Source organism: Podarcis raffonei, chromosome 1, assembly GCF_027172205.1.
Source record: "Podarcis raffonei isolate rPodRaf1 chromosome 1, rPodRaf1.pri, whole genome shotgun sequence".
In the NCBI taxonomy this organism is placed as follows: Eukaryota; Metazoa; Chordata; class Lepidosauria; order Squamata; family Lacertidae; genus Podarcis; species Podarcis raffonei.
This window is the reverse complement of record NC_070602.1, coordinates 8,591,691-8,606,570: the sequence shown is the minus strand read 5'-3', so window position 1 is coordinate 8,606,570 and position 14,880 is coordinate 8,591,691. Positions and strand designations below refer to the sequence as shown.

At 46.5% G+C, this 14,880-nt stretch overlaps 1 protein-coding gene across 6 annotated transcripts in view; it reads right to left on the bottom strand.

Annotated features, from left to right (window-relative positions):
* The window catches only part of LRRC9 (leucine rich repeat containing 9), a 73,157-nt gene that overhangs the window by 20,260 nt on the left and 38,017 nt on the right, over window positions 1-14,880 (bottom strand). For all 6 annotated transcript variants that reach the window (XR_008331648.1, XM_053397073.1, XM_053397294.1 and 3 more), the window contains 7 exons: window positions 14,231-14,362; window positions 11,164-11,341; window positions 9,938-10,158; window positions 8,716-8,838; window positions 7,385-7,515; window positions 4,702-4,810; window positions 276-415 (listed from right to left, as the gene is read on the bottom strand). Coding sequence is in view for 5 of the 6 variants with exons in the window: in XM_053397073.1 (XP_053253048.1) it covers window positions 276-415; window positions 4,702-4,810; window positions 7,385-7,515; window positions 8,716-8,838; window positions 9,938-10,158; window positions 11,164-11,341; window positions 14,231-14,362 (1,034 nt within the window). In the remaining variant the exon portion in view is untranslated. The remainder of the gene's footprint in view (window positions 1-275; window positions 416-4,701; window positions 4,811-7,384; window positions 7,516-8,715; window positions 8,839-9,937; window positions 10,159-11,163; window positions 11,342-14,230; window positions 14,363-14,880) is intronic.

The window sequence follows — 14,880 nt, the reverse complement described above, 5'->3', positions numbered from 1 at the left end:
GTTCACACACCAGTTTCCCTCCTCTGCACCCCCATCAGAATGTGCCCCAGAAAAGGCTCCAAATGGAGCTGTTGACTAGGGGGACCCAGGGTGTCTGACTTGGGAATCAGGCAGCCCCCACTGCAAATGTGTAGAACTGGTTCTCCCTCCATAGACCAACCTCCCAAAGGGGAAGCATCATCCATCTGGGTTTCATAAAGCAACGGTGCTTCTAGATCGGCCTCAGAACACCTGTCCATCTTCAGCAGCTCCTGCTGGACCTATCTACAACATACCTGTTTCCTTTGGAAGATCCTTGCTGTCCGTAGCCACTGGATGTCACTTTCTGGTACAGCAGCTGCCTGTTGGTTAAGTGATTTGAAACCTTCTGCCTGGGAAGGATCGACTCGATGTGATTGTAGTTGAGGCAGAGGACCTGCATAAAAAAGGGAGCAGGAGGATATCAGGTGAATTCAGTTTGGCCATGTAAAAAGGACCCATAATCATAGAATCATAGAATCATAGAGTTGGAATAGACCACAAGGGCCATCGAGTCCAACCCCCTGCCAAGCAGGAAACACCATCAGAGCACTCCTGACATATGGTTGTCAAGCCTCTGCTTAAAGACCTCCAAAGAAGGAGACTCCACCACACTCCTTGGCAGCAAATTCCACTGTCGAACAGCTCTTACTGTCAGAAAGTTCTTTCTAATGTTTAGGTGGAATCTTCTTTCTTGTAGTTTGGATCCATTGCTCCGTGTCCACTTCTCTGGAGCAGCAGAAAACAACCTTTCTCCCTCCTCTATATGACATCCTTTTATATATTTGAACATGGCTATCATATCACCCCTTAACTTCCTCTTCTCCAGGCTAAACATGCCCAGCTCCCTTAGCCGTTCCTCATAAGGCATCCTTTCCAGGCCTTTGACCATTTTGGTTGCCCTCCTCTGGACACGTTCCAGTTTGTCAGTGTCCTTCTTGAACTGTGGTGCCCAGAACTGGACACAGTACTCCAGGTGAGGTCTGACCAGAGCAGAATACAGTGGCACTATTACTTCCCTTGATCTAGATGCTATACTCCTATTGATGCAGCCCAGAATTGCATTGGCTTTTTTAGCTGCCGCGTCACACTGTTGGCTCATGTCAAGTTTGTGGTCGACCAAGACTCCTAGATCCTTTTCACATGTACTGCTCTCAAGCCAGGTGTCACCCATCTTCTATTTGTGCCTCTCATTTTTTTTGCCCAAGTGCAATACTTTACATTTCTCCCTGTTAAAGTTCATCTTGTTTGGTTTTTAAAAAAATAATATTTATTAAGTTTCAAAGGTAAAACACAAACATTAGCAACAGAAAACAACAACAACACAAAAGTGAAAAATCAAAAAGAAAAATCCACCAATAAACAATACATAAAAACAAAATAAAACATCCATAATCATACTTTCATTTGCTTGTTTCTTTGACTTCCTCACACCTCCCTTTTTTGTATTCCGCTTCAGATTATTATTTCAGCAAATCCCTCCCATCTTACCCGAAATTTGGTTTGTATACTTAGCATGCTTTCCTCATCCTTATTTAAACTTCAAGTCAACCACATGTAATTACATAAACTCTCACCATATTTATACAAAGTCCAAGAAGTGTCTATCCACCGTTGTTCAATATCAGAGGCTCTTAAGTCTCCTCCCAGCCCCTTCTGCAGATTTTGTTCATACTCTTTGGTACCCACTGACTCATCTCTGAAGTATTCCATCCTGACATTAAAGTTACAACCTTTATGCAATTCAGCCAAGTTTCCAAAGTTATAGTTGTAGTTTGAGTAATCTTTCAGGAGGTATATCCAAATACCTCCAAACCCACGGGCCCCAAGTCCATCTGACTCTTCCAAACCAAGTCCATGTCCATATTACAACAGTCCATAGACCCCTGTGAGACGGGATCCTTCCATTTTACCAATCCGAACTGGCATCCTGTTGTCACAATCTGTCCCTCAGCAATGTCCTTGTCACATGTCCTCAGTTTGCAAACCTCAGTTTGCATCTGTAAAGTCGAAGGTGCCTCGTGTATTACTTTAGTCTCTTCTTCCTTTCCTTCCATCAACTCAACCAGTTCCCGACCATTCTTTTCCTGCTCCCCACTGTCCCGTCCAATTATGTGATCCAATTTCTTGTGGAGCCCTTCCAACAGAAAGTTTATCTTATGTAATGCATTTATTATTGCTTCAGAGGTCTGCATTTTGGATACTCAAGGTCGATTCCCAAGTTTTTATCTGCAGCTGGCACTTGTTCCTGTAGCAGTTTTTCAAAGTTTCCCCACTAGAGGGATACAATTTAACTATTTTCCAAGTGCCAGTTCAATTTCAAGAAGAAGTAAACAATGTTGCAGATCTCCATTTTGAATGCAGAAGGGGGTAGAGGAAACTGTATCTTTTAGACAGCTGTCAACATCCATTTGTCCAAAAAAAGAGTAATTTTTCAAATCCTTTCTTAGCATTCAGATAGCCTGTTCCCAGGTCAGTGCTGAGAAGGTTTTAAGTCCCAATATTGTCCAAATCAAAGTTTCCCCCTACTTCCTCCAAAGGGGGTGAATACTTTAAACAGCGGATATTTAAGCTTGCAAAATAAAATTGCAGGATTTTTGCTTGTAGTGTCTTTGCTTCAGGCTATATACAAAAGCAGAAGGTGGACTTCCTGTTTACACCTTCCCGCTGTTAAAGCCAGATTAACTTTTCCTCTTTAAAAATTTCCAATTAAAATTTAACTTCTTTAAACCTCGGTCCTTATCTTAATTCTTCTAATTGGTTCTACTCACGGGTAGTTACTTTTTGAGCCGAATTGTCCAGAAAGAAATCAGCGCTCTCCGACAACAGCTGTGCGGCTTCACTCCGGGGACGAAGCGGTCGATCCGAAGCACCGCGCTGCTCACCCCGCCTCGCGACGGAGCCTCGAGAAGAGGTCTCCTCGCGAGCAAGGGAGGCGCAAAAGGTGCACACTGGATCCCAGGTCCACAGGCTTCACCCACCTGTGGTTTCTAGCGGGTCTCCGCTTTCGCCGCAGCGGCAGACCCTAAATCCCCGGAGTGGTTCCCCTGAGAGATCAGAGGAAATCCGCCATTGTCGCTGGCGCTGACCGGAAGTCCGACCATCTTGTTTGTTTTGGCCCAGTTCTCTAATCTGTCAAGGTCGTTTTGAAGTGTGATCCTGTCCTCTGGGGTGTTAGCCACCCCTCCCAGTTTGGTGTCATCTGCAAATTTGATCAGGATGCCCTTGAGTCCATCATCCAAGTCGTTGATAAAGATGTTGAATAAGACCGGGCCCAAGACAGAACCCTGTGGCACCCCACTAGTCACTCTTCTCCAGGATGAAGAGGAACCATTGATGAGCACCCTTTGGGTTCGGTCAGTCAGCCAGTTACAAATCCACTGAGTGGTAGCATAGTCAAGACCGCAATTGACCCTCTGCATTGGGTTGGACCAGATGACCCCAGGCATCTCTTCCAACTCTACAATTTTCTATGATTCTATGACCTAGGATGGGGCAAGTAGCGCAAACAGGGAATAAAGACAGATCCACAGTTCTGACCTGCTTAGTCCTAGGATGTCGTGGACTGGTTAGATGCAGAAGAATGGTGAGAGTGACCAGCTGGGGAACCCCCAAGGGAAGAAGGCTCAGAACCCGGGGAGTGGTGGTGGGACAACAATGAGGGGGCAGAGGGAGAAGGTCTCCCAGAACCAGAAGAGGCAGGAAAAGGGCGGAGAAGAGACATGCAGGCACAGTCTCCAATTGCTTGGGGGAAATCATGGAGTGGAGGGGACTTGGTAAAGGTAAAGGACTCCTAGACGGTTAAGTCCAGTTGAATTTGACTATAGGGTGTGGCCCTCATCTCCACTTTCAGGCCAAGGGAGCTGGCATTTGTCCACAGACAGCATGACTAACATCGTGACAGAAGCCAGAGCACACAGAAATGCCGTTTATCTTTCTGCCGCAGTGGTAGCTATTTATCTATTCGCACTGGTATGCTTTTGAACTGCAAGATTGGCAGGAGCTGGGACAAAGCAACGGGAGCTCACTCCGTTGCATGGATTCAAACTGCTGACCTTCCGATCAGCAAGCTCAAGAGGCTCAGTGTTTTAGACCACAGTGCCACCCGCATCCCTACAGAGGGGACTTAGGCAGCTGTGAGGAGGTGGGAACCTTCAATCTCAAGAGCTGCTTCATTAAGCCTGACACTCCTATGCCGATCACGTTTTGGCTAATAAAGAGTTAACTTGCACAGTGTGATTTACTGCTGCCTCGCTCCTGATAGCAGCCTTTTGAGCTGGGATGGGAAACCTGTGGCCCTCTGTATCCAGCTCCCATCATCACTGACCACTGGTCCAGGCTGGCTGGAGCTGATGGGAATCCAAGATCATGTGCAGGGCTGCAGGTTCCCCATCCCTTCTCTAGAACTTCTGAGGCTACTACCCCTGGTTGCTACTATCCTTGACATTGCAAAGCAATGTATGAACTTCACAGCATTCACCCTTATAATAATCTGTGGAGGAGGAGAGAAAGAAGACTGAGATGGAGGACTGAAAACTGGGGCATAGTTGTAGTAAATGGTAATACTTTTTTAAAAAAAAGTAAGTCTGAAATAGCCCTCGCACACCCACATCAGGGCCATCTATATCTGCACTCTATTCCCTGTGAATGAGAGGGGAAGAATGGGAAGCATAGATGACTCACCTTGATGTTAGGGAGGTAGACCAGACCACTGAAAGAGGTGAGGTTGTTGTTCTGCAAATTCACGCTGGTGATGTTCTTAAACTGGTCTGCTGGCGCAAGATCCACCATTCTGAGTCAGACAAAGGAAAGAAAGAAAGAAGACGTTTAGAGAGAGCAGATGGTAAATAAAACTTGATGCTGTTTCTCGCCCTGAGGCATGCTCTATGGAAGCACCAAACAGAGCTTTTCTTTCCCTTTTCAAAGCAAATGGAAAACATTTTGGGAATTATAGAGACAGAACTACTTAAATCGTACAGAAATTTATTTATGTGTGCTACTACAGCAGCAAGAATGTTACTCACCCAAAAATGGAAAGAAGCAGAAGTCCCAACAAAGGAAAAATTGATACAAAAACGTATGGAATATGCAGAAATGGTGAAACTTACCAAAGAATAAGAAATCAAGATAACAAACTTTTTATAAAAGAATGGAAATGGTTTATTGAATATTAACAGATAAAGTGCAAGCAGATAAAAACATTAGCAGGATTATTGTAATAACCTGTAGTTTTAACAAGAGTATATATTTAAAGTAGATAAACAAGTGAGCAAATTAAATGAATTTGGATATGCAGAAGATATAAAAAACAATAATAACTTTAAGGAACCACAGAAAGAGGGGGAAGGAAGTCAAGTTTTGAAATGTTAAAATGACTGTAAAATTAAGGAAATGTATAAACCTGAAAAGTATAAATAAAAATTAAAAGAGAGAGACAGAGAAAGAAAACATTGGTCTAGGAACATAGGAAGCCTCCTTACTGCAGGTCAGACCAATTGGTCCAGCTAGCTCCATACTGTCTTCTCTGACCGACAGCAGCAGCAGCCACTCTCCAGAATCTCAGACAGAGGCTTTCCATGTCTTCTACTCATTATCTGTTTAACTGGAGATGGTGGCGATGGAACCTGGTACCTTCTGTGTGCAAAGGCTGTGCTCTGTCATTGAGCTACCCTCCCTCTCCATGCATGGAAGCAGTGGCGTAGCAAGGTCAGGTGGTACCCGGTCCGAAAAATTTCTTGTCACCCTCCCCCACATTGAATTTTTTAATATATTTTTTTGCCTGCAAAAAAATGGTTTGACTTTATTTCATTTTTTTGGGGGGGGGGAGACAGAGTTGTTCAGCTTTTTTTGCGGAGATCGCATGCCTTGCGACTAGGAGTCTACCTGCTGCCCTACAGGGCAGAGTCTACCTGACACCCAGGGCGGACCGCACCCACCTTGCTCCGCCCCTGCATGCAAGTCCAGCTTAGACCAGTCCCAACCACTGCATGTTTCATACACACACAAATAAAGGCACCAGCCCTGTAGTGAAGTTAGAAATTTCAATAGCTCAAACTTTGGTCAAGAGAGGAGCAGAGTATTGTGGGTAGTCAAAAGCCATAAGAGTTATGGGTAAGGGGTCTGTTGCTTTAACACTGCAGACTAACAGTCTCCAAATGTGTGAATTGTTATCTCAGGAAGGAACTTCTCCAGTTTGATTTGGGGCTTTTTGACACCTGGTGCCTAGTATTCACACCCAAATAGTGTTGTTATCAATCTCTTAATTTCTTGGGAATGTGCATCTGTGAAACTTCTAAAGGAAGGGAGTAGCCCTTTGATCCGAGCTCAGCTGTCACAAGTTAAAATTATTAGCCAACAGGCTGGTCATTGGTGAATTTGAATCTAATCAAGAATTCTGATTGGGTCTGAGTTCTGGTTCCACATGAGATTTGTGAATAAAGATCCTAAGAATGGCTGAGAAAGCACGCTTTGCAACCCGCCTGTCTGTGAGCTTTGCCAACCTGCTAACAGTCGTCCTGCCTATGTCTCTTTGTGAATAAGATCCCTGCTATCTTTGTAATGCGGATTTACTGAAGGACTCTGAAACTATCTTATCTCTGTCTTTGTTCTTAAAAGTAAGTATCCTAGCTAGTCATATTACACAATGTTTTTGTTTTATCTGCCTGAAATATACAAAAGATGTGCCTGCTTTTTGAGCATGTTAACTTTATGTTTTTTAAATAATTTTTTAAAAAAACTTTCTTTTGTTTTATGTGCCAATCTGAGGGAAAATCTAAGTCCAAAAAGCCTAGCCAATTGGTTACTCTCTACCTGATGAATTTCTGTCTGAAATCTTGTGGAAGCAAATTGCAGAGTGGGGCAACAGGTAACTAAGGAACGTAGTCTTTTCCCTTGGACTGTGTCTCCTGGTGCCCCGAGACGAGCGAGTGGTGGCAGCGTTACCATTTTGATGTGTTTTGTTCTGTAAAAAAGTAAATGCTGCCGGGCCGCTGTCCAAGAAATCTGACCTAGCCGGAGGGTGACAGGTGAGGGAGGGGCGAGTGGCTGGAGCCTTTACTACATGGTGTCAGCGTGTGGGATAAAACCTACTGTGACTTTACTACAAGCCCTTTCATTAAAAGCAGCCTGTTCCCAAAATCCTGCTGGAATAAGGAGGTCTTCTTCACATACCAGTGGAAGGACAGCAAGGAGGGAGCCAGGCTGGCTTCTCTAGGGAGCTTCCCATCCCTAGCCAGGCATGATGGGAGCTGTACTTTTTAAAGGGATTCAGGGACAATTAGTGGTAAGCACCAATGTGCGGTTTCAGGAACTCTGCTGACAAACAGAGCCCACAGTCCTTGTCACTCATGTTAAAAATATTACTGACCTGATCATGGAGGCCGTCCAATTTAATTCTTGCATTTTGCTGAAGTTGGAATGGCCCAGTCTTTCCGCAACCATATCCGCATTAAGTTTGCCCCCAAATAAATCTTTAGCGTTTTCAGTTTCAGCTGCTTCCTGCATTGAGGACATTAATTTATTTATTTTTAACTGAGAGCCGAAATAAAAGTTAGAAGATTGAAGCTGGATGTTGGAAGATTTAGGACAGAGATATTCGCAGAGTGTACACAAAACATCTGTGTCCCGCTCCTTCCTCCTGGGCCGTGTTCAGAAAGTGGTGTTGGGGGGTGAGTGTTCAGACCCCTGGGCTCTCACTTGTGGGGTGCCTCAGGGTTCCATTCTCCCCCCCATGCTTTTCAACAATTTCATGCAGCCACTGGGAGAGATCATCAGGGGGTTTGTGCTGGGTGTCTATCAATATGCGGAAGATACCCAGCTCTACCTTTCAACTCAGAACCAGTGAAGGCGGTGAAGGTCCTGTGTGAGTGTCTAGAGGTGGTTGGAGGATGGATGGTGGCTAACAGACTGAGGTTGAATCCTGACAAGACAGAAGTACTGTTTTTGGGGGACAGGGAGCGGGTTGGTGTGGGGGATTCCCTGGTCTTGAATGGGGTAACTGTGCCCCTGAAGGACCAGGTGCGCAGCCTGGGAGTCATTTTGGACTCACAGCTGTCCATGGAGGCGCAGGTCAATTCTGTATCCAGGGCAACTGTCTACCAGCTCCATCTGGTACGCAGGCTGAGACTCTACCTGCCCGGAGACTGTCTTGCCAGAGTGGTGCATGCTCTAGTTATCTCTCGCTTGGACTACTGCAATGCGCTCTACGTGGGGCTACCTTTCAAGGTGACCCGGAAACTACAACTAATCCAGAATGTGGCAGCTAGACTGGTGACTGGGAGTGGCCGCCGAGACCACATAACAGTGGTCTTGAAAGACCTACATTGCCTCTCAGTACGTTTCCGAGCACAATTCAAAATGTTGGTGCTGATCTTGAAAGCCCTAAACAGCCTCGGTCCAGTATACCTGAAGGAGTGTCTCCACCCCCATCGTTCTACCCAGAAACTGAGGTCCAGTGCCAAGGGCCTTCTGGCAGTTCCCTCACTGTGAGAAGCTCAACAATTTTGGGGGTGTCCTGGTTTTTCCTTTTTGAAATATGGCAACCCTACATTTGCCCCAAGGTCCCAATATTCAACACAATATTCAACAAAGCACAATATTCAACACTGACTCTGTATTCTCTGCTTGGGACTGGCTGCCTTCTTTGCTTATAAGACATAAAAGTTTTATACATATCCTTTATGTAGAAAAGGAGCTCACCACTGCAGTGCCGTCCAAGGCTTTCAGAGATGGGATATGGAAAATTACAAAGAGGCGGTAGTTATCCTGCTTCCAAACGATCAGGTTTCCATACATGTCCAGGATGACCAGATTATTTAAACCCTGGAATAGGAGGCTGGTGTTATCAAGCGTCTGTTTCTCCCACTTTCCACCATTCCACTGTGTGAACCCTACTAGTAAGGAGTTGAATGCTCCAAGCTTAGACCGCATGGCTTAAGCAAGCCATCTTTGTGTTTCTATACATTTTAGAAACTCTCACCATGTTAGAAACTAAGTCTTACTGTCTGTGTTTTCTTACTGCTGTATGGAAAAGCACATGAATCTGACCTTTGAAGAGTCTGTAAGTAAACCACTTTTAACCTACCAAACGTATGATTTCTTTCTACGTTAAGGGAAGTAAGGGGAACTTTGGAAGCAACTTAGAAGGGGATATCTTTATCGGTGTAACAGCTTATATTTCCACGCGTTACTTTGCTGTATATTTTGTGATTTTAAATCTCTACTGGGGCTCTCTCACCAAAGAGCACTTGCCCCAAACCCGGATCTAGGCATCCAGAGAATTCTATTTTTATAACAGTACCATATTTTATATTTAACCAAATACCAAAAACAAGAATTTCATAGAATAGCTGTATTTCCGTTTGAGGGGGAACGGACTCAGTGGTTCACAATCCTTTCTCTTTGGCATGACGCTACACACTCACAAGAGCTTCATTCAGGTAGGTAGCCGTGTTGGTCTGACGCAGTCAAAATATATAAAAAAATTGTCCAGTAGCACCTTAGAGACCAACTCAGTTTGTTGTTGGTATGAACTTTCGTGTGCATGCACACTTTTTGAGATACACTGAAACAGAAGTCACCAGACCATTATACAGTGGTACCTCGGGTTACATACACTTCAGGTTACAGACTCCACTAACCCAGAAATAGTGCTTCAGGTTAAGAACTTTGCTTCAGGATGAGAACAGAAATCGTGCTCCGGCGGCACTGCAGCAGCAGGAGGCCCCAATAGCTAAAGTGGTGCTTCAGGTTAAGAACAGTTTCAGGTTAAGAACGGACCTCCGGAACAAATTAAGTACTTAACCTGAGGTACCACTGTATATAGTGGGAGGGTGGGGTGGGGTTTTTCTCAGGAGGGTAGTAGGAGATGGGTGATTGACTTTCATTCACGCTTTTAAAGTGGCGATGTCCACCCCTTTACCTTCAGCTGATATATTTCTTGGTTGGAGGAAACGTAGTTGTTGCTTATGTAGAGTTCAATGAGTGCATAGGCTTTTTGCAAGCCCGCCAAGGAAGTGATCCGGTTGTTCTCCAGAGAGAGATAATGGAGGTGAGACAAGTTATCAAAAACATTCCTCTCCAGGCTGGTGAGGTGATTGTTGTTGGCGCTCAACCTCATGAGCTTGCAGAGCTTCGAAATGCCTGGGGAAGGGGAAGCAAGAATGTTTCTGACGAGAGCAGTGACACAAGGGAAAGAGCTTGCTCCGTGGCTGCTCCCATATTATGGAACTCCTTCCCTTAACAACAACAACAACAACAGTTTGGATTTGATATCCTGCTTTATCACTACCCTAAGGAGTCTCAAAGCGGCTAACCTTCTCCTTTCTCTTCCTCCCCAACAACAAACACTCTGTGAGGTGAGTGAGGCTGTGAGACTTCAGAGAAGTGTGACTAGCCCAAGGTCACCCAGCAGCTGCATGTGGAGCAGCGGGGAAGCGAACCTGGTTCACCAGATTACGAGTCTACCGCTCTTAACCACTACACCACACTGGCTCACAACAACAACGATGGTGATGAAGGCCAAGTCCTTCCTGTTCAGACAGGTCTTTGAAAAGCGAAGTGCCGATCACTGGGCTGCCGTCAGGGCGAACTATCTTAACTGCTGGTTCTAAATGTATTTTGGTGTATTTTAACTCTTCCTAGAAATGTGAAGTCAGAAGGAATCCCATGGATCATCTAGACCAACCCCCGGCAAGGCAAGAATCTCAACTAACCAGAAATATTGCTCTTAACCAGTTTTTCACTATTACTTTGCATTTGAGAACAATGTTTTGTAGACGTTGGAAGCCACCTTGAATCCTGGCTTGGGGAAAAGGCGGTACAGTCGTACCTCGGAAGTACCTGCCCACCCTCTAACATAAATCCTGGCTACGCCCGTGGACCCAGAAACAATTCAGAAGCCAGTGCCATCGAGTATCAAGGGCCTTGAACTGAAAGCGTTCTGCACCAGCTGCCCTTTCTGAGCGCCGCTTCTCCAAGGCGGACAATCATGTGATGCCCATCTCCTCCAGGAAATGGCAAAGCTCTTGCAAAAGCTGCTGCTGTGCGGAAGTGCTCTTGGCCCCGGCCTCCTCCCTGGGAGCAGAGCCAAGTCCAGGAACGTCCAAAGCTGTGGATATTCGGAACGGAGCATGCAAAATACCTTACCCTCGAGGGTTGCGATGCAGTTTCCATCTACCGTGAGCTCCTCCAGATTTTGGCAAGTATCCAGTCCTTCTATTTTAGTGAGGTTGTTGTTGCTAAAGGATGCCCACCGCAAATTCTCCAGTTTGTCCAAGCCACTGATTTTGCTGAGATGTTGCCCGTCAAGGTCTAACACTGTGATCTGTTAGGGCGGGGGGGGGGGAGAAAACACAATCCTCACTGTATAACTCTGCTGAATCAAAGAATTCGGGATTCTAGGTATGAGAGTCATGAGTGCACATGATGTTTGGTGCACAGCCTATCCTACACTGAACGACAGACAGGAGCATATTTTATCTCATTGAATTTCACTGAGTCTTCTTCTTGTATAAAGCGACTAACTGTAATAAATAATAACACAGTGGTACCTCTGGTTGCGAACAGGATCTGTTCCGGAGGCCCATTCGCAACATAAGCAGAACACAACCCGCATCTGCGCAGCTGCGAGTCGCGATTCGTCACTTCTGCGCATGCGCGTGACGTCATTTTGCGCGTCTGCGCATGCGGCGAAACCCGGAAGTAACCCTTTCCGGTACTTCTGGGTCACCGTGGAACACAACCTGAAAACACTCAACCTGAAGCAAACGCAAGACGAGGTATGACTGTAATGATAATAATAATCACTATTTCTATAGTTCAGTTTATGTGAGTGTGAGTGTGTACATTGGGTGCTGCATTTTAACAATAATGTACAGAGGCTAATACCTGCCTAAATTACGACTGATCGCCAACATTTTAAAATTTCTTATTATAATAATAATTATTATTGACACTTTAAAAAAGGATAAACCATAAAATGCAGTGCTGCTGTGCTGGTTTATATCTCATTACTTGCTTTCATCCTCACAATAATGTGGGAATCTAGTTTCCCAGGATTCCCATTTTACAGAGGTGGAGACTGAGGCAGTGAGACAGTGGCTTTCAAAAGATTCTCCCGTGGACAGGTAACTGAGGTGTGTTCTGGACCCATCTTTCTGAAACCCAGTAACTACCTCCCCGAGAACCCCAAGAGGTTTCTCTTTTCGCCTCTTGTTGCAATGCATATATGTTTTCAGCAAAAACGCGTCCTTCCCCCGATACGAATCACCTTTGGCACCAATGTCACACAGTGTAATGTTGACACCATGGGCTGAAACGTCCGCCTCCCTTGGCAGCCTCTGTGAATGCGCTTCCCTTAATGTACAAAGAGCAGAACGCTATGCTCATCTGCCCAAATGTGTTCTCCTCTAGCTATGCTATGCGCCGCGCAACAAATCGAACTGACAGAGGAGCTTTTAACCTTTTCTACATGGCAAATTAACATGATTCTGGATGATGGGCCGCAACACAGACTGTGACAGGTCGAGGTGCCTGAGGATCTCCCTGGACTGCCTTGTCCAATGGCCTTATTTTGTGGAACGGACTACGAACGGTGGGTGGTCATTGAGGAGGGAGAATCAGAACTGTGCCCCCCCTGCACTACGCTGAAAGGAGCTGGACCTGAGGTTTGTCCAGAGAGCTTGGGAAATGGTTGCCTATCAGTCAGCTTGATGGACCATTAGCCTGACTGATCAGAGGAAGACGGCTCCATCGTAATCACAAACAGCTTACTCTGAGATGGAGCCACGGAAGGGTTTTTGGAACAGTCTGCTTTTATCTTATCTGTCGAACACAAACTTTTTCATTCCACCTGCTTCGTTCCTAAAAATTAATTCCCAGTTCCCCCTACCCTTATTCAGAATAGCTGTTTTCACGAGCCACTAAGGTAAGATAATGACCCAATAAAATTCCAAAAATGTAACAGCTAATTGCACACTTATTTAATTAAAGCTAGTTTATTTACCGTATTTTTCGCTGCATAAGACGCACATTTTTCTTCCTATAAAGTAAGGGGAAATTTGGGTGCGTCTTATGGAGCAAATAGGGATGCGGGTGGCGCTGTGGGTAAAACCTCAGCGCCTAGGACTTGCCGATCGCATGGTCGGCGGTTCGAATCCCCGCGGCGGGGTGCGCTCCCGCTGCTTGGTCCCAGCGCCTGCCAACCTAGCAGTTTGAAACCACCCCCGGGCGCAAGTAGATAAATAGGGACCGCTTACTAGCGGGAAGGTAAACGGCGTTTCCTTGTGTGCTGCGCTGGCTCGCCAGAGCAGCTTTGTCATGCTGGCCACGTGACCCGGAAGTGTCTGCGGACAGTGCTGGCTCCCGGCCTCTAGAGTGAGGTGAGCGCACAACCCTAGAGTCTGTCAAGACTGGCCCGTACGGGCAGGGGTACCTTTACCTTTACCTATGGAGAAATGGCGCTGCGCATAGAGGTAGAGCTGCGCAGCGCCCCTTCAGCCAAGTGGGAGGAGGAACGGAGCCTGTCCTGCGAAGCCGGAGGAGGAACAGAAGGGCCTCCTTCTGTTCCTTCTCCAGCTTCGCTGAAGGGGCGCTGCGCAGTTCTCCCTCTCTGTCCTGGCTTCTGCCTTAGCCGTGTGCAGCCTCTTCAGGCAGGGGCAGCCTTCATCCCGCTGCCCTGAAGAGGCTTGGCGCAGTTATCCCAGAAGCCAGAACAGCCACACAATCTCCCAGAAGCCAGATCCCTCTTGCTGTTCTGGCTTCTGGGATTCAGAATAATTTTTTCTTGTTTTCCTCCTCCCAAAACTAGGTGCGCCTTATGGTCTGGTGCGTCTTTTGGAGCGAAAAATACGGTAATTCAACAAAACTTTATGAACTTTATACAGTGATGCCAGCCTTCCAAAGGCTGACAGTCAACTACACCTCCAGCGCCCCCCTTGCCTCTAGCACCCCCCTAAAGCATCCTACTGACCCCCCGGGGGGGGGCAGTACTGCCCACTTTGGGAGCCACAGCGTTAAAGAGACCCTGCTATCTTTTTCTCCTACGGAGTGGAGGGGAATCTGGTTCGAAGAGGCTTCTGCGGGAGAGTCCTCTAGAGTTAGAGAATGGCAATGGGGGTGGCACAGCAGGACCCAGAAGCGGTGGACCCGCTCACAAAATGTCAGGAGGTCTGGTTTTACGAGCACGTGGTATTTGATAAGGTTTCCCCCTTACCCGAGAAGGCCAGTTGTTCTGAAACACGTCCACTCTGTTCTTGCTAATCTGGGTCAGGATCACGGCCTGAGGAAGGATGCTCAGTATGCGAAGCCTGTCTTGGTCCGTCCGAGAATTCTCCACCAGAGACGCCTGGAGGAATGAAACCACCAGAATGAAGGCAAACGAACGTGCAGCGTCGTAACCCAATTGAATCAGCCTTGGAGACATTTTTAAAGCAAATGTGAGAGTGGGGATTTCCCGCCCTCTCCCAACCTTGATAAAGCAGGCTCATTTCTGGGTAGGTCAAGCATACTTTCGGCTTTCTAAAAAGCTTGCAAGTGGATGCAGAAACTCACTGGTGGAGAGACCATCAGCTTAGCAGAAAACCAACTCTGCCTACCTCATGGAATGGGGAACCTGTGGCTCTCCCAGCTGTCACTGGACTGCAACTCCCATCATCCCTCGCTATTGGCCCATGCTGGCTGGGACTGATGGGAGATGGGGTCCAATAGCACGCGGAGGCTTCCCAACCCAACCAACATGACCATTGTTCTGACTTCTCCCCCGCTCTGTTCCTGCAGTCTATGGGTCTGCAGCTCAGAGTATGGGGTGATTGTGGTGGACATACGTACAGAACCCAAATGGATCTCCTGCTGCATATCCTTCAC